At 35.9% G+C, this 20,753-nt stretch overlaps 1 protein-coding gene across 2 annotated transcripts in view; it reads right to left on the reverse strand.

Annotated features, from left to right (window-relative positions):
- Positions 1-20,753, reverse strand: part of AUH (AU RNA binding methylglutaconyl-CoA hydratase) — a 162,225-nt gene that overhangs the window by 73,442 nt on the left and 68,030 nt on the right. For both annotated transcript variants that reach the window (XM_027091939.1, XM_027091940.1), the window contains 2 exons: positions 3,523-3,615; positions 1,792-1,848 (listed from right to left, as the gene is read on the reverse strand). In XM_027091939.1, the coding sequence (XP_026947740.1) occupies positions 1,792-1,848; positions 3,523-3,615 (150 nt within the window). The remainder of the gene's footprint in view (positions 1-1,791; positions 1,849-3,522; positions 3,616-20,753) is intronic.

Raw genomic sequence — 20,753 nt, forward strand, 5'->3', positions numbered from 1 at the left:
GCATCTAATCAAACCCAACTATACTCTCACACAACAGTATTATCTTCTGGTGGTTTTAATACAAAACATTTCATATCTGGGACTTGGTAAATATTCAAATTATCAAGTTCATTTTCCTTCTATCCCCTATCTCTGCCACCTACTAATTCCCTTTCCAAAAAACTTACTTAAACATTAAAAACCACTGTATTAGTTTCCTAGGGCTGCTGTAACAAAATTACCAAACTTGGTGGCTTACAACAACCGAAATTTATTCTCTCATAGTTCTGGAGGCCAGAAGTCCAAAATTAAGATGATGGCAGGGTTGGTTCCTCCTGGAGGCTCTGAGGAAGAATCCCCTAGCTTCTGATGGCTGCCAGCAATCCTTTTTCTTCCTTGACTTGCAAATGCATCTCTCCAATCTCTGCTGTCTTTGTCTTCACAAGACCTTCTTCTCTTTGTTTTTTCTCTTTTTTGAATCTTCTCCTCTTCTTATAAAGATACTTGTCATTGAATCTGAGGTTCATTCAGACAATCCAGGATGAAATCATCTCAAGATCCTTAAGTTAATTACATCTGCGAAGACCCCTTTTCCAAATAAGGTCACATTCGTAAGTTCCAGATTGACATATCTCTCAGGGGGCCCACCATTCAACTACAGTCACTATCTTTCTAGGCTCAGTCATATCCTAATTATGAATAAATGCTTACTTCTTTAAAAGAATTTCAGAAACATGTCATATCATCCTTTTTCTAAACCTTGTATTATTTCACATATTTTTATCTGATAATTCTTTTCAATTGGGTCTATTTTCTTATAAATCCTTTTAGGGTTTTCATGAGTCACTGTGAAAAAGATTGGCATGGTAAAACAGGTAGATAGTAAATGCTTTTACCTACAAGAATATTATTTTTGCGGATTACCAAAGTAGAAAACTCAGTGAGTCTTATATATTGATCTGGGTAGTCTTCAGTTTCACTGAATTATGTTTTTATCTCTACCTATACACCTTAACCAGGATAAATATTCTTATAATGATAAGGTTAAACATATACTTTTAACTTAGGAAGTATTCAAACACTGCCTTTAATTTTTACATTATTACTGTTATTTCATTCATAAACTAATGTTATCAATGTGCACATCCTTAGGTGAAGTCAACTTTTTGAAAGAATGACTTCACAGAATGAGAATGTCTCCAAATTCTCTGCATCAGATGAAAGAACAAAAATGTCAGATTTATCTGGTGATGCAGATTTCATTATCAATGGTGGAAAAGTACTTTCTTAAATGAGTCTTCCAACAGAAGCTGCTCACCTTTTTTGTAGTAACAGAAGAAACAACACTTCCTCAGCTCAAAATTCAGGCTACCCACCAACCCTAACCTTTGTCCAGCTGCAGAGAAACACAGTAAGCTGGCAGGAAGCCTGGGAAGCCCTGCCCCCTCCTCCACTGGGGTCTGACTGTGTGTATAAAGCTCTCTGAGGACGCACACATTTACATACTGACATAAAAGTTTCAAAATATCGGTGTTATCCTTCAAGAATAATGTGACTGATGCAATAATTTTAAAGTTCAGAAATCTAACAGAAAAGCACAGGACACAGCACAAAAAGAGAGCAACAGGCAACAGGTCTGCAATCTTCACACCTACGGAAGCTAAAGAATGCATTCTGAATAAGGACTCTGCTACAGAAGCAAACAACACAGCATTAGTCTCTTTACCCAAAATGTTGCCTTTTCAACTAACACCTTTTTGCCTTATGCTCTGTTTTGAGGAACAAATCAAGATGGGCGTGAACAATCCATACCTCCACCAGGAATAATTGCCAACTTTGTTTCAACCAGGCCCATTTTTGCAGAAGAAGCTAAAAAGGAAAGAAGAAAACTAAGTAACATCCACATCATCAAATTCAAATATGATGACCTGAAAAAGTTAGGAAAATAAGCTACAAATATTGTTTACTAATTAAATTTGTGTCACAAATCTTTTTAAAAATCACTTCAGAAGGCATTTAGTTATGGAAATAAGTAAACATTCTAAATGACATATATTAAGAGATTCACACAACATTTTCTGTTAAAAACTGCTTGGCAGAGAATTAATTTTTGATGCAGAAAGACCAGGGTTGTGACTACATAATTTGACCTGATACTGCCAAGTCATGTTTGAAGGCTTAGATCTCATTAATTATTCAGGATGAGGAGAGAGGCTGTGTCTGACAAGTATGAATTCTTTAGCTGCCTGAACAGCCCTCCAGATCAAACAGCTTAATATATCATATCAGATATGGCAACTTTTCAAGACCAAATCTCTAGTTACTTTTGACAAATGGCTTTGCTGTTCTGACAGCTGGACAGGGTTCCTCTTTCCATGTTTGTTTTCACGGCTACTTTAAAACATATTAATTATTTCTTTATTTGCATATCCAAATGTTCTTGGACTACTTCCCATATCCTGATTCCCAGAACTTGCATTCTTTCAAAAATGGATTGCGTGTAACTTGGCTTTTCAGTTTAAAACCCAAAAATCTCAGTCAAGAAAACAGAGATCTAAAATAAAGCGAAATGGGGGAAAAGTACACATGGATTAGCAAATGCAAATTCCAAGAGCCAGTTACCATAAAATTAGTAAAAACATAATTATATTGACTCTACATTTAACAGGCAGCTCCAACAGAAGAGACAGTGGGAACCAGGGGAAGAACCATGACAAATACTTGCTGCCTACCTCGCCCAGTCCTTGATCCCAGAGCCCCTGTATGTCACCCCTATGAGGGACAAGGATACAGACAGCACTGTGACCATACAGAAGATAGTGTTGAGGACAGCACTGGCAGCATGCAGTACGCTGGCAGGATAACAGAAGTGAGAGCCGTGACGCCAGACTGCCTGGGTTCAAATCCAGCTTATCACTGATCTGGGTCTTGTTTCTTCACCTGTCTCTGCACTAGCTTCCTCAAGCACCACAGTATGTACCTATCTCACAGGGATGTTAGGCAGATTAAGTGAGCTAATATGTGTCAAGTATTAGCTGAACACCAAGTCAATACTCAGCACATGGTTAGCACTAATTGTTTCCTTCATTATTTTCATAAACACTTCATCCAGTCTTCAGAAAACCATGCAGGAAGAAAGTGTGCCTCAAAGAGATTAAGTTATTACTACTATAGCTAACAATAATTATGTGCTTAGACTAGTCACATGCTGCACACAAACTCATTTAATCTTCACAACAGTAACCGTCATTTCTCCCATTTCAGAGGAGGAAACTGATCTAAAAAGGGCAGGACCTAAGATCCAAATTCAGTCTGTCTGACCCAATTCCTGTTCTCCTTTCCTCCTGCTAAGACTGAACAAGATACTACAAAAGACTGTTTTCTTAACTGGGAATTTTAAATACTTCATTAAGCCCAGGAGGTGATTTTTTCTACATGTTCTATTCAACAACAGGAAAAAAATAAAATATTTGGAACAATCTGAAGAGTAGGCACAAACCTCATTTTTAAAAAGTTATGTTTTTATATAGGATTAATTCTCACCTGCTACTCTTATATCACATGCTAAAGCCAGTTCAAGTCCACCACCTAAAGCGAGTCCATCTATTGCTGCAATGGTTGGCACTGGAAGATTAGCTGAAATAAAAAGAAAGATTTTATGCTCCTTCAGTAAGAGTGTTACCTTACTATGCAATTTATTTTACATTTTTTTCTGTGAATATAATTTTAAACGAAATATCGTCTATAGACTTTTATATCCCTTTTACTTTTAACTAAATAAGCATTTCATTCTTCGTTATTCTAGAAAATGTAATGATTGTATAGGGTTTCATCACATAAATATGCAGTAATATCTTTAAATCTTACCATATTATTGAAATACATTCATAAACATTTTCTGTTGAATTAAAAGAATCATAGTTCTGATTCTGTATTCTTCAAGCCTGAAGCCTTTTATGAGATGTCTGGTTCACACAAATTTCAAGTTCAAATGACTTAGGTATAATGCAAAATTCATGACCCTTTATAGGCTACCCTGGTACTCAGAATGATAGAGCCTCATTTAAAGAAGTAATACATCTACTCAAACAAGACAGAAGCAGTCCAAGTGGCTGCTGGGCGTCAACCCACTAGTTCTACCATTTGGCAATGAGTATGATGAACAGTAGCTAGAAAGTGATCAGGCTCTATCAAATACCACACACTTCAGATGGAAGAGATACTGAGAACCTGCCCAAAGGCATGACTGGGAAGGGGTCAGCCAATCACAGAACTCAAAGCCAGATTTTCTTTAGTCCAGAAACACTATTATTTTAATGAAACTTCTGTAAATATACAGATTTCATTTTTTACAAGTAGTTCCAAAACTAACTGGTTAATTATTCCGTGAAGCAGAATCCTTTCTATAAATTTTATTTTGACTATGGGAATGTGAAGTAGGCTGAACAAGCTTAACATATGAATAAAATGTGGATATTAAAAAGGTACCATCTCCTAATTTGTTCTCACCACAAAAAAGAAATAATAATTGTGTGACATGATGGAGGTGTTAGCTAATGCTACAGTGGTAATCATATTACAATATGTAAATACATCAAATCAACACATTCACCTTAAACTTACACAAGTTATATGCCAATTATATATCAATTTAAAATAAATAAATATATAAAATAAAAATGAATAAAAATAAAATTTAAAAATACCATCTCTAGAAGTCTCTCTTCCATAGGTATTCTGATATGTGAAATTCCTCAGATAGAGAGCTTTATTCAAATTTGTTGAAGTACACTGAGTTTTCTTCATACATGAAGAAATTTATTAAATTTATTCTAAGAGCAAAGCTGAAATGGCTGAGATAGAGCACATATAGATGCTGCCACCTGAGGCAAAAGCACTACTGATAGAGCAGGGATGAACGGGGCTTGGGAACAGGGCATATTTCACTATTTGCACCTGTCTGAGCATTTTGCAGGGAGGTGGAAGCTTGAAAGGACAGGACAAATTCAAAGGTGCTCCACACAATGTGCTTTACAGCACACCTGGTAAAAAAATGAACAGACAGCTATGTCAGTGTTTACAGTCAGGAAATGAGTTTAATGAAAAAATAAAATCTAGTTATTTTATCTGACAAAAAAGAAAAATTAATAAAGTAATATAATGGCAAATTAATCCAACTGGCTCCCAAGGTCACCTCAAGCCACTACAAGTACAATGGAATTACTGTTACACAGCTCCCAATTCTCCTTCCTTTCTACAAAGCTAGCTATAGAAATTATCATATTTCTAGACTCCTTCAATCTGCTACCTCCCCATTCTCAAGTCTCTCCCATCAAAATTTTTCCCTAGGCCTCACTATGGCCTTGGCTCACCTCCATCTAAGACAAGCATCTAGAGGGAACAGAGTAAACGCATTTCATCACTCCCACTCATCTCCACCTCACAGCTCTAGTCCCACTCATCTCACCGAGACCGTTCTTGCTCCGCTTACCAGTGACACTATGATATTGTCCCATAACCAATGGGCACCAGTCCCTATTAAACTCGTTGCCTCTGAATATCAGAGACATAAATCCTGAACACTCCTCCTCCTTGAATTCCTCTCTTCATTTGCCTTCTGGATTCCTCCCGCTCATTTTTCCTGCCTTTCTTTCTGCCTCTGGTTATATCTCAGCCTTCTTCCTCTCTAAATAGAAGCTCTGCCCAGTAGGTCTCTTTCCTATCCTTAACTTTTCCCATCCGTAATACCAATGATATACAAATCACCACTTCAAACCCAAACTTCTCTCTAAACTGTATCTCTACAGTTACCTGTCTGTTGGACATCTCCACTTAAATACTTTATCATGTTCAAATCAACTTCCTGTCAATCCTTCTTCTAGATTCTATCTCACATTCACCAAGCATCTCCATTCACCAAGTTACTCAAGACAGAAACCCAGAAGTCATTCCAGATGTCCTCTTTTCCAATGATCTTACATCTAATTGTTTTCTAAGTCCTGTCTAACAGGTCACAATTTGGCAAATCTCCCTCCCTTTCATACAGCCAAAGTTCTGGGCCCCCTCATTTTGCACCAGCAGGAGATCTCTAATTGACCTCCTTCACCTGCAATGTGCCCCTTCCAATGCAACTTCCATATTTCTTGCAGGATAATCTTTCTAAAGTGCAAACAGGGTCATGCTCTTCCCCTACTTAAAACAGTACAATGATTTATTCCACATTCAGGGTAAAATTTGTGAAAATTTTAGCATGGCACAGGAGGCACCTGATGAACTAAGTCTGCCCACCTGCCCAACCCCTTCTCCAACCTCACACACCTACTCTGTGTTCCAGCCCCAAATTACTTAAAGCACCTTCAGAAGTCATTTGCATCCAAACCTGTGTACAAGCTGCCCTCTGCCTGGAACGCCTAGCTAGTCCCTAATTATCTTTCAAGGCAATGCTCAAAAGCCCCTTGCTTTACGCTTCCATGGCACTCTGTACACACTTTTCCAGGAGAGCATTCACATTCACCTTCTGAATGGACAGTTCCATTCAGAAGTAAAGATTAACATCACATCAATGCTGGTCAATAACATCCTTCCTACCACTCTGGAACAAACCGCAAGATTTTTCATTGCCTCTTCTAACTCCATTAATTCTGGTATTCTCTCTACTCTTCTTCTTGTTATTAACTTCTTTCATTTAATACTTTAATGGAACAACATGAATATATGCAGCCCTATGGAGCTACAGAAAAGAAAAACTGCAGAGTTCCTAAGATGGAGAGAGCAACAGGAAGAGTGGGGTATTCTCTCCTTGCTGTGTGAAAATGCTGGTCAACAGTGAGTGTCTTCAGCACTCACTAAATATCTGCTGGAAGCTGACGTATCAGAAAACAAATTAACAAAAATGAGTTTAAAGGCTTCCAAAATCAAACCCAAGCCTGAAATATGTGTACCACCAAGTTCCAATTTCTAAAAATTTCAACTCATGGTAAATAGGAGTTATTTCATATTCCTTAGATTTTTTTCCCCTAAAAATAGCAACAAATTGATATGATATATATGGAAAAGAATTTTTCTTCACATCAAACTGTGCATTGAAAATGTAGACTAAATAGAAGGGTAAAAGGAATAAAATGAATGTAAATTACAAAAGAAATACTCTATCACTTCATAATTTCTAAAGCATAATGGAAAGAACACAGGAAAAATTCCTGGTCAACTGTAATGTTCTTAATACTGCAACACAACGATTGCCTCAAAAAGACATAAAGCTGGGCTTCCCTGGTGGATCAGTGGTTGAGAGTCCGCCTGCCAATGCAGGGGACACGGGTTCGTGCCCCAGTCCGGGAAGATCCCACATGCCGCGGAGCGGCTGGGCCCGTGAGCCAAGGCCACTGAGCTTGCGTGTCCGGAGCCTGTGCTCCGCAACGGGAAAGGCCACAACAGTGAGAGGCCCACATACCGCAAAAAAAAAAAAAAAAAAAAAAAAAAGACATAAAGCTTTGCTCTACATTTTTATTAGTTAATACTCTCAAATAAATATTACACTTAAAAATCACACTTAGCCAATAGAAAGTTAAAAAGCACCATTTTTTCAGAAGTATAAAATGTCACTAAAAGAAAAAAAGTAAAAACACAAATGAAATTAATGTATATATACCCTTTCCCTTCATTGTGAGAAGTCTATAACAAACATTACTTTGACAAAATAAAATGATGGGGGAAGGGGCATGTTCAACAGACAGGTTTCAGGTTCTACATGACTTGAAGTATGAGGATGGAGTTTATATAATGCAGTGGTAGGAAAGGAGAAGAAATAAACAAATGCAAACATGCTGACCTGGGAGATGAGGGCACTGGTGGGAAGGGGCTAAAATGAATCATCTCGTGCTAAAGTTTTTCTTAATTCTGAAGTTAGAAAACAATACTTTTCTGCTATATGCTTTACTTTCTGGAAGTAAAGAAAATTATTTTTTAAATGTGACAGTTAAGAACTTAAGGTATTTTCTCAAGGAGATAAAAGTTTTTAACATTGCAACTTATATAAAAATATATAATAAAAATGACAAGAAATGTGGGGTCCTTATATTACAAAGAACACAGAAAATAGGGTATTAATACTCTCAAATCATTAAATAGGTAAACTACTTGGTACTTTTGAATATTAACATAAATTATCATTCTGTAAAGCTGACTATAAAATTTTTCCTACTAAAAGAATTATTTAAATAGAACTGAATTAGCATTCAATGAGTAATTAAATTTCAATCATTTTATAATATTATAAGTCCTGAAGTTCTATATCATCCTAATTTTTCCCTGAAAGATGTTTTTCTTGTAAACATTTTTCAGGAAAATGTAAGTGACCTCAAAGTACATGCTAGTTTCATAGTTACCTAATATGCTTGTTTTTATACATAGTGTTTCTTCTACTTGGGAGCAGTTAATAATCTTAGAGAAAACTCAATAAAACAAACATCTGAAAGGCAGATTATCAGTTTCAAAGAACCAAGAAATATCAAATTGGCAGTTGTATCAGAGTGAGACTGAATGAAACGGGAACCGCCACGAGCAGTGGCTATTCCCAACAGCAATAGGAAGAAATGATGACTCAATGTGTTATGCAACCAACAGGATTAGATACTATTTTGAGTTTAGCACCAGGAAATGAGCCAGGTATGACAAAGAAGATAATCATCCTTTGAATTCTCCTAAAAATATAATTAAAGCAAACAATTAAAGTGTTGCTATTTTAAGAGAAAATAAATGAGCTACAAGGCAGGCCCTGTCTACTCCAGAGTCTGCAGGACACCCTCTGCGAGCATAACGAGTCAGAGGCCACGAACGTGGGGGAAAGGCAAGTGAGGGGCTCCTTTCAGCTCTGAGATAAATACAGTACATAATGTAGGTTTTCAGATGTTTCTAGAAAAACATAAACAGTGCGATTATTAAGGGACTGCTAGTGTCACTCATGAGTTTTAAATTTGGTTTTGCTTTAAGAATAGTGTTCTTATAGAAAACACAAGAATTAAATATTTCAAAACAAATGCCCATTTAGTAATACCAAAAGTCTGACTTTATTGAAATCATTGAAGGAGAATAGAAATAAAATCAAGGTTAACTGAAAGTTATAATAAATTCCAAATTATCCCTAATTTCAGCTAAAACTTTACCTTCAGGTTAAGCTGCCATCATCAAGTTTCAAAGGAACCACAAAAAAACAAAATAAAACCATTCCTGCCCAAAGCCTGCATGCTGGCTGCATGTTGGCTCTCCGGAGGTCCAGTCTGGGCCACTGAGAAAGGAACAGGCCTGACTAGACGCCAACAAACACACTCTCCTCACCACACCGGGGGCTGGAGGCCCACAAATGGGAGCCACCCTTCCCAGGACTCAAAAAAGAGACCACTGTGCAATCTGAGTAAAGCTGCTTGAATTTTCTAAGCTACCACTTACGCACATGCCTTCCTGTCTTTCTACGTAGCTACCTATGGATCTAGCAAAATAGTAGAAAGTGCTTACTATGTCTGGCCACTCTCCTAAGCACCTCAGAAATATTTAAACCTCCTACCAGCCTTATGACATCAGAACTATTACTGGGTTGAGGAGTTGCTGTTAGTTGCCCAGGATAGCCACAACTAGAGCACAGGTGGTCTGGCTCCAGGCTCTCCCCTGTACCCATTATTGTCTATCACCAGTTCTTACAGCCCAGACTCAGAGTCCCTGAGGAAGGACTCAGCATTGTTAGCCATCCTTTCCAAAGGATGTGCAGCCATGTACCTCAAGAAAGGGAAATGCTGAGACTCCTAAGAAACTCCGACAAGCACACTGGTTCTATGCTCTTCTAACTCTTGGAAACCTAGAGCAACACCACAGTTCAGTGGATCCAATTGGGGAAACCTCAGGAGCCAGATGCAAGGCACCAGTCAGTTGACTGTAACAGAGTTCTGACTCGAGTTTTCCCTGGGAACCCCCAACCCAGACTGTCCCTAGTATATGACTATATAGGTTATTAAAGTAGGAAGAGCCAACACCTGAGCATCCCCTTCCTACCAAAATTCCAAATCAAATAAAGCCTCCCTAGGGGAAATGCAGAGAGGGGATGCTGCTGAGGTTAAATCCCCACATGCTCCCACTCAACAGCCTTGTCTGGGAGATTATAATAAGTGTAACTGAGTAATGACTTCCACTGTCAACTGCTACTTCAGATAGAATAGAGCCCCTGGCACTTCAAATGCTGCTTAACATGGGCAAATGTAGTTATTTTGTTGCTAATAAAAGTATAACACTAGAAGTAGTTTACTTTTTGACCTGTAGGAAAAAAACAGCTTTACTGCCTTGCTTCATTAACTCTCAGGGTCTATATCCTTGCCCTTCAAAGTGGGGTTGTGGACCAGCAGCATTAGCATCTCATGGAAGCTTGTTAAAAATGTAGAATTCCAGGTCTCACCCAGACCTACTAAAACAAGGATTTGCATTTCAAAGAAGATTCCCAGGCAAAGCTCTGGACACCTCCTCTAATCCCCAGAGAAACTGACAATCTCATCAATCCACAAAACTGACAGAAAGAAGCAGTAAGGGCCTTAATTCTTTGGGGAACAGTAGTAAAGGTAAAGATGGTCAAGATTTACATACAAATATGTGTAGCAGCTTTATGTGTAACTGCCCCAAACTGGACACAACCCAAATGTCAGCATGTGGTACATCCATACAAGGGAACAATACTCAGCAATAAAAATGAACCAACTACTGATCCATGATAAACATGGATGAATCTCAAAAAAGCGTATGCTGACTAAAAGACAACATACAAAATTAATGCATACTGTGTTCCATTTATAAAAAATTCTCAAAAGTGAAAACTAGTCTCTAGTGTTACGAAGCAGTTCAGTAGTTTTCTGGGGACAGGTGCAGGGCAGGGAGGTGAAGAAGAAAAGGATTACCAAGGGCCATAAGGAAACTTCTGGGGGTGATGGATATGTTTACCATCTTGATTATGGTTATGTTTTCACAGGTCGCAGTTACCACACTGTACACTTCAAAGTTGCAATTTATTATATGTCAATTATACTTCAATAAACCTGTTTTTAAAAAGCATATGACTTGATTAATATAAAAATGATAAACAAAAGAAAGTACACTAGTTCCCTGATCTTTTATAAACAATAGAGATATAATTTAAAATTGATAAATCAAGTAATACAGGTATGATTCAATTTAGAATTATAAAGAAAACAGTAAGAAAATATGATGGGATAAGAGAAAGGTTGGAGGAAAGAACTTAAAACTGGAAATATGCCAATTCCATCACTGCTCATAGTAAGAAGTCAACAGAACTTTCTAAAGGAACAGAGGACCAAGTACACTACATAAAGTTCTAATAATAAAGATAACCAGGTGACACAAAAATACAACCCTTTCCCATTACTAGAATAAACCTATACACAGAACCATGAAAACACACAGCATATTTAAGATTATTTTTTTAAATGTAAAATCACCAAAATCAGAAGGCATGGAAATCGTAATGACAGACCTAACACCAAACATATCAATACAGTTAAGAAGCTATAACCATCAAGTAAGAAAACGACTCCAACTGGATCACAAAACGAAACCCAGCTAACAAGCAGAACAACAGAGAAACATCTAAAACAAAACAGAAAATAATATTTTAAAAATATGAAAGATGTCAAATACACAGTCAAATACAAAGAAAACATCTCATAACCTTAATAAATAAGGGCAACACTGGGGTAAAAATTAAATAAACAAACAAAAAAGGTACTTATTAAGGCTTAATAAAGCAAAAATCCACAATAAGGATCTAGCAGTGATAAAATACCTATACACCAAATAACACAGGATGCACAAAGCAAAAACACAATAAATTCAAAACAGTACAAATGTCACAGCCATTCTCTGACCAATATGCAATAAGTAAACTAGAAAATAACAACAAAACTACTAGCTAATTATAGACAAACACATATGGGTGGCCTGGAGGCACATTTTCTTCCCCATTTTAGTAACCTAGCAGACAGTTGGCTCAATGTGTGAGGATCAGTTTAGCAGGAGTGCAGGCTCCAGCCATCTGTCTCCAGAGGTACTTTCTAACAAAGCCACTCACTTTCCCAACTGGAAAGTGTCCAGTGTACATGGTCATACAGATGTTCTCCTCTCCCCTGACATACTAAATATATGCAGCATTAGAGAGGTGGGTTCTACTCTCCTATAACTTTTGCCCCAAAATTTCTTCTACCCTAACAAATTATTTTTTATCTAATTGGCTAATTCAAAATGAATAAATGGGCATATTCTTGGCTCAACTATTCCCTCCTTCTTCCTTCTTTTGGAAATGCACCTGGCCTCCAAGAACACAGGTTCTCCTTGATGCCTACGTGAAAAGTGCCCTGTGAGTTATGCGACGCTGCATCTGGGCCAACTGCTGTAGGAGGCGGCCAGAGCTTCAGTGTAGCTCTGACTGGGGTAAGCCGGTCTAACGCTGGCGATCCAAATGAGCAAATCTCATCAACAGATCTAAAGCCACAACCTTCAACTGAACGGTAATAAAGTAATAAAGATCATATCAGTAATAAAGATAACAGTTTGCCTTTTTTGCTACTTTTTATTTTATTTTTCAATTTATGCCAAACCTCAGAGAGAAGGATGATTTCTATTTATTAAGGCTCCCTCAGATACCCTAGTAATATGTATAATGATATTTTCTGCATTGTTGTTTATAATAGTAAAAAACTAAAAACTACCTATAAGCCCATCAATAAAGGAATAATTATATACATTATGGTATATCCATAGCAAACAATACTAGGAAGTCATTTTTTAAATTGCAGTGATAAAAATCCACATTGGCGAAAACTAGATTCTAAACTATTCCCAGAAATAATTTTTCAAATACAGTGTCTATCACACAGCCAAAGAATAACCAAGGAAACAAGATACAGTAAGAACCAGTAGAAAAAAACAATTAAGAAGAAAAATATCCATGTAAAATTGAGATCCAAAGTCATCAAACACTGATTGTCAAAGACATAAAGCCAAGCAGGAAACTGTAAACTATAAAAAGTGACAAAACAGATTTTTTAAAGAACGAAAACAAAATGAAATAAAATAACTCAATGTTTATAACAAATCAGGTGCAGCTTACAAGAAAACTAGTGAGCTGGTAGATGGGTGACAAGAAACTATTCACAGACAGGTAAGGAAAAACAAATATGGAAAAGACAGAGATAAAGGATAAAGTAAGAAGGTCTAATATATGTCTAATTGGAAGAAGATAAGTGAAATAAAGATCCACCTGAATGAGTTTAAAATAAAGCAGTGGTTTATATCTACTAATCCCAAACTCCCAATTTATCCCTCCCCCACCCCCTTTCCCCTTTGGTAACCATAAGTTTGTTTTCTATGTCCATAAGAATAAGAATACACACACACACACACACACACACACACACACACATATGTGTATATATTAATATATAACTGAATCACTTTGCTGTACACCAAAAACTAACACATTGTAAATCAACTATACTTCAATTAAAAAAATAAATAAACTAAAATAAAGTAGCAAATTAAACCTGAATAAAAAAGAAAGGAATTAATAAAAACCAGAATAGGGATTAATAAAACAGAAACAATAGAGAACAAAGCCCAATACAGATTTTTTTTAATGTATAATGAAACTGAAAAGCGTCTGGAGAGACTGATCAAAGAAAAAGAGAAGACAAGAATTACCAATATCAGGAATGAAAAGGGGACATCATTGTTGGTTCTTCTGATATTTAACAGATAAAAGAATATTATGGATGACTTTAAACCAATGCATTTGACAATCTAAATGAAATGGATAAATTCCTAGAAAACTAAAAATTTCCAAAAATAAAATTAAAAAACCTGTTTATGTGGTTCTTTTCATATATACATATATGTTTGTACATAATCAATGTACATTATCAATGTATATAAATATACATTATCAATGTATATAAATATATATTCAAGTAAAAGCCAGGAAAAGGCCCCAAAATATACATATTAAATTAGCATATTAGCAGTAATTACTTATGTGGAGAGAAAGGGAATGAGGGAAAGCTGCTGAAAAGGGTTTTAAATTTTTACATTAAACACATACTTAGATATTGCCTGTGGAATTAAAAGCTAACAACCATGAAAAAGACATAAAAAAATTTTTAATGATTTTTTGGGGGGAGCTTGTCAAATTCTAGAATATTCTAGGTAATATTTTAGAGTAAGTGACAGAGCTTGGTTGAGAAGCCCATTACTCCTGCTATAGTTAGGAAAACATTGTAATTTTCACAAAATTACAGTTATAATGTAATTAACACCCAATGAAAGTCAGCAAAGGCAATAAAATTCCAAAAAGAGAAGAAAAACCATCAGTTGCAAACTGTGATGTGTAACTACTCTATTCTAGATTACAAATCAATAAATAGGGGATGTTAACAACTCATAAGGGAAAACAACTGATTCCTAGATACCTGTGTCAGTTTTCCGTCATTCTTGGCAAGAGGATAAAGGAAACTAAAATTGAGATCTGTAAGTTACTACTTGGAAAACTAATAAAGGTAGCTAACTAGAGTGTTTCATTAATCAATCTTTCACATACTATAATTCAGTACTTCCAATTTCTAATTTGTAATAACATCAAATGGGGAGGGAGAGTAAAATATAAACTGGATTGCATCCAATCTAACTAAATTAATTACTGATTTTTAAACAGCTCAACCCGCTGACCAACAAACAATTCTGCAAACTTTGAAAATGTTCTTTACTAATCAATTCTTAACACACTACATATAAAATAAAAATCAAATAATCATTTAGGCAATAGCAAAGAAAATATAACAAGTGCATAATCTCTCAAATTGTATTATAACAGTCACTGTGGTAACAATTAAGTATTTTCAGAATCAGCTTTATTTCAGATAAAGTAAAACAAAAAAGAAATCTGAAAAAGCTTTGAATTCTATAATTGTGAAAACTTAAACTGCAGGAAAAAGAAAAATAAAAGAAACCCTCTGGATTTTTCGTGAACAAGTATCAGATGCCTCTAAATCAAATGGAAAGCTTAAAACGGATATACCTAGAATTTATGAAAGCTCTTTTATATTCATTACTCAAGAATCTCTAAATCCTGGGAATTCCCTGGTGGTGCAGTAGCTAAGACTCTGCACTCCCAATGCATGGGGCCAGGGTTCAATTCCTGGCCAGGGAGCTGCATCCCACATGCATGCTGCAACTAAGAGTTCACATGCCGCAGCTGAGGAGCCCGCCTGCCGCAACTAAGACCTGACACAACTAAATAAATAAATATTTTTTTAAAAAGATCCATTTGCTTTAAAAAAGAATCTCTAAATCCTAAAATGGGATACTAGAAAGAGTTTTAGGTGGATTTATAGCTTTACAAGCACATTTCTTAGCTTAATGTTTTATGTAATTAAAAAGAATATAATGACTAAATGTATGAAGTGACAAATACAACACTTTAAACTTTGGCAAAAAATTATTCATACTTTATTCATATTCAAAAACTCTGAATTTACACCAGAGATTATTATTAAACCATGATAAATTAGCATCAGAGACTAATATTAAGGCACGATAAATCAGACATTATGTTTCACAGAAAGGTGTATATATATATATATATATATATATATAAATTTATATATATATATGTTTTTTTGTGGGTTTTTTTGAGGAAAACTTTTCCAAATACTCTCATTTGTAGTTTACTTACAAGAAATCAAATTATGGGAAGTATTGTCCATAACCAGGATAAGTTTCACATAACTAGTTTTTTCTAAACGGATTTACAACCAAAAAGTCCAGCAAGTCAAATTAGGATGCCTCCCAAAATTGCTTTGGGAGCTTTGCTAAGGCGATGGAGCTTTTTCATCGTTTGCCAGCAAATAAGCAGCTGCCCATAGTAGCCTCAACACTTGTTTCCAAAAGGGTACATGGTGAAAGTCACCAGTAACGACCATGTTGCAAAATCCAAGTCAACTCTTTAGCATTCACCTTACCTGACCTATCAGCAGCTTTTGATCAATCAGTCTTCATGAAAGACTTTCTTCGGTTGGGTTTTCAGAATACTGTTTTCTTCCTACCTCCCTACCCTGGCTGATCCTTCTCAGTCTCCTTCATGGTTCTTCTTTTTCATCCCAGACTTGACACATTATAATGTCTCAGGTTTGGCAGACTTCTTTCCTCTCTACAGTAACTTTCTAGGTGCCTCACCCATTATCAAGTCTTCACATAGCACCGACATTCTGATGACTCCAAAATTCACAACTCAAGCCTGGACTACTTTCCTAAACTCCAAACTCCTATCTTGTTGCCTCCTTGACATCTGCACTTGGTAAGCATCAACTAACTTCACATTTCAAACTTGAACTCCTAAGCTACACCTCCAACTCTAAACCAGCAAATTGGCACTATCCTAATTTACGAATCACAATAACTAATCAAACTGCTCCATCCATGTTCCTTCTATCATCCTCAGTCACATCCTGGAAACAACATGAACTGGGATGGAAGAGGCAGAATCAAACTCAGGCCAGTACAGGCATAATTCTTTGAATTTTAGGTACAGGCAGACAGAAAGGTATTCCATGAGAGAATCCAATCTGAAGATGAGAGGAAAGCAGTACAGCTTGGGTCACCTGTCTACACCAATGGGATCCCAGTCAATTTACTCTTTCAACTGGGGATCTACCATGCCAGTTATTATGCTAGATACTAGGTACAGGTGGAGGAAAAAACCCACTATGTTCTCACAACAGAGAGGAGTTAGGAAAAGTACCATACAGTAGAGAGAGGACTAGAATCCACATCTTCTGCCTCTACATCAAGAGATTTACAAATGGAATGCCTTAATAAACATATATCAAAACAATTCATAGAAACTCACTAGATTTTAGGAACGTACAAAATTTAACTTTTCTACAACAAAATAAGCATCTATGGCAATGTCTCTGAGAAGTGTTATGCTGATCTGATATTCTTACAGAAGAATAACTTTATATTATGAAATAGAATGTAACTTCTAGCTTAAGATAAAGATGACAGAAAGAAAGATAGATCATGTAGTTACCAAAACATTAAAGAATACTCTCTTGTACAAAGCTAGCTAGGCTGGGACAGGCAAAGAGTTTGATTCCAATAACAAACCCCTACAGAAAGGCAGCAAAGATAAAAGTCTGACAGAAGAGTGTTTCCACTATATTGTGGTGGGTTTTTCTTTATTTTTTAATTATGAGTGACTTGTTTTGTATTGCTTCAAGGCTTTCAATTCTAAAATTCAAGTGAAGTGTGTCTCAATTCTAAAATTCAAAATCATGCCAACAAAAGTAAAATAAATGAGAAGCACTACTTGAGATGAGGTTTACCCCATAAAATTTACATAAGATTTTTCATACAAAGTTTTTCTCTTCTGTTGTACAAAAATATTTTCTATGTATTTGACACAGAGAGACAGTTTTTTCTGATAGAAAAATGCATAAGAACAGGAGATTTTTCAATCACATGAAGAAAAGCTAATCAGAGAATTTGAAAACTTTCAAAATTAAATTATTTCCTTTTATAGAACATTACAGTATAACAAAATCTTACAAAAAAAAGATGTTTGTTAGATAGATGAATTTTGTGATCCAGCCTTTTAACATAATTACCTGTATTTCAATGCAAATTCAGCTCTGTATTTACATAGCTAAATAAAAGCTTTTGCAATTTTATTTCATCAGAATAAAAAGGAAAAGGAAGCCAGAAATGCCTAACATTTTAAAGAATTACTGTGGAAGATTATTTACAAAAATATCATCCACATCACACTAGACTCTACAACTTAAAATTCTGGTGAAAACCTATTTTAAATATTTATTTTTTATTAGATAGCAACTCCTTGAGGCCTCAACTTGAGAGAACTGGGTCTGCCCCCTCAGAGTTTCTACTTCACAAAGAATTCTAAAAATGTTTTCCAGCTCTTCATGAAATACCATCTAATTACAGAAAGACTAGTCAAAAGTAGATAAACACCTCTGCTCTAGAACAGCATATTCTATACTGCTAATTTGCACAATGGAGGTCCCAGTAGTGAGGTACCCACATCATGCACCCGGAGGAGGGATGGTAAGTTCAGGAACAACAGCCGTTATTAGATTGGGATCATCTCATGTTTGTGCAACCATGCTGACTTGTTCATGCCTAATATTTCAAAATAGTCAGTTAACTGCTTTCAACCTACACATCCCCTACCTGAAGGGGGGCAGTGAGGACTTCTAACAATGAGAATTTGTTTAGAATAAAACATCTCAAAAAAGAGCCATAAGAGGTTTTTTGGGTTTTTTTTCCTTTGAAAAGAGCAAAAGACCTAAATTTTGTTCTAGGATTTTGGAGTTACTTTTTAAGAAGACGCTTTCCAAGAAGCTAGGAAAGGTAAAGTAAGGAATTTAGTGACTCAAAACACAGAACTTCTTTCTGACCTCTATTTTAATAAAATAGCTTTCAAATGAGTCTAGTACCTCTAAGTTCCTTATAGACTCTCTTTTATTAAAAACAAGCACAGCATAATAGTCACTATGGCCAAGAATAAAGTTCATTCACCCTTCAGACCACAGAGAAAGATACTCTAAATGTGGAAAATGACAATATAATGAAACAAAAGGGGAAAGTGGTATCAAACAGGTAGGATATATTCTGATTTGTACTATTACTGATACTGCTACAATGACCAATTTCAAGATATGTATGGTTGTTGAAAACCAGCTCACAAAATTCCTGAAAATTTAACAATCCTCGAGTCCATATGAACAGGCGCCAGCACATGTACATATAGAACAGTCCCAAGAGTACAATGCAGGATCCTCCTCCACCAGCATCCATTAACATCCACCAGACAAACCATTTCTTCCCATGGGAAAAATAGCCCCAGGAAGCCCTTCTCTAGGAGAACTATAGCATAAGGACCAAAAAGAAAGCTGGAGGCCTATGTGCAAATCTGGTCCATAAACCAATTTTGTTTGACATTCAAAGGGTTTCTTCTCAAGAAAAACCTTAAAACTAGGAGATATTTTCTAAAAATCTAGAATTCTGGCTTCTCTTGAAAATAAGAAAAAAAGAACATAAGAAAAAATGCAGAAAATTATTCAAGAAATAAAGTAAGAAAGGTTTGCAGAACTCAAGATATATGAAGCTACTAAAAACACTGATCTAATTTGACAAATATAAAGAATATATGTAGCATGTATATATAATGAAGCATAATAATAACAAACTCCCTTAAAATCACCAAAGTAAGAAACAGGTCAGAACTAATACTCTATCTGCCCAGGTGTTCTTCACCTATTCTTCCACCTGCCTTCTCAAACCCAAAGTTAATCACCAAAGTCTGTGTTTATCATTCTCATATTTTTCCTCTGTGTGTGCGTGTATATGTATGTGATTTCATTGCATTTACACATCTCTAAACTATATACTGTTTTGTATTGCTTTTAGTTTTACAAAATATTATATGTTGTTTTAATTCAACATTTTTCAAAGATTTATCTTTGCTGCTACATGTGTAAGTTATTTATTTGCAAGGCTGCCCATGTCCAACTGTACAAATATACCAAAACATCTATCCATTCCCGTCATTGATATTTGTTTGTTTTTAGCTTTTTACTATGAACAATATTGCTACTATAAACAGTATTTTTCTTATATCCTAATATAAGTAGTTTCCCTGGACACGTGCAAAATGCCTATAGCATAGTGCTGTTTCAAACTCTAAGTAGCAAACCACTCATTAGAAGACCAAAATCAGGAAGTTTTAAAAATAAAATAGGATAGTATCAAACTGCAATGCACAAAGAAAGGTGATTATTTCATGAATCTTTGATACCCACCCACCCCTATGTGTTTACTGGACCAAATTGTAAGTATATTTGTTACTGTCTAGTAAAAACAGTCTTAAAGTCACCCTTCTAGGTAAATACCCCATAAAAATGTGAACTATTGACTCTTTTGGGATGTGGATGCCCAACTTTGTAAGATAGCACCAACAAACTTTTCCTAACCAGTTACACCAATTTATACTCCCATGGAAAATGTATAAAAACTTCCTGGTGATCCACTACCCCGCTAACTTTGGTAATGTCAGGCATAAGAATTTTCGGTTAATCTGGTAAATACAAAATAGCATCCCACTGTGGTATTAATCTGCATTTCTGTGACTGCATATGAGGTTGATCATCTTTCCATATGTTTACTTCCGATTTCCCTTTCCTCTTGTGTGAAACATTTTTCTGTCTTATTGACTTCCTGGCTGCATGTATGTATGCACGTGTTGATCCATGTCTGCATGTATATATACACGAATCCTTTGACAGCTATGTGTTTCAAGTCTTTTCTCCCAGTTTGTGGCTTTTCTTTCTCCTTTCTTCACAGTGTCTTTTAATGAACGGATGTTCTTAATTTCATAGAACTTATCAACCTTTCCTTTTGTTTTGTATTTTGTGTTTAAGAAATTTTTCACTCCATCAAGATCATATAAGTTTGTTTTACCTCATAAATGTAGTCAAATCTTTGCCGTCCCCAGTGATCTCAATGCCTTCTCTCTCCTTATCAGTTCCCCTACTTCTGTGGGTCTGTTTTGGGTTCTATATTCCACTCCATCGGTCAATTTGTCTATCCCAAAGTCAGTAATATACCATCTTAACTTCCATATCTTTAAAATAAGTCTTGAGTACTAATAAGGCAAG

This window comes from Aethalodelphis obliquidens, unplaced genomic scaffold (genome assembly GCF_003676395.1).
Source record: "Aethalodelphis obliquidens isolate GAN/ISIS:26980383/991018 unplaced genomic scaffold, ASM367639v1 scaffold74, whole genome shotgun sequence".
Classification (NCBI taxonomy): domain Eukaryota; kingdom Metazoa; phylum Chordata; class Mammalia; order Artiodactyla; family Delphinidae; genus Aethalodelphis; species Aethalodelphis obliquidens.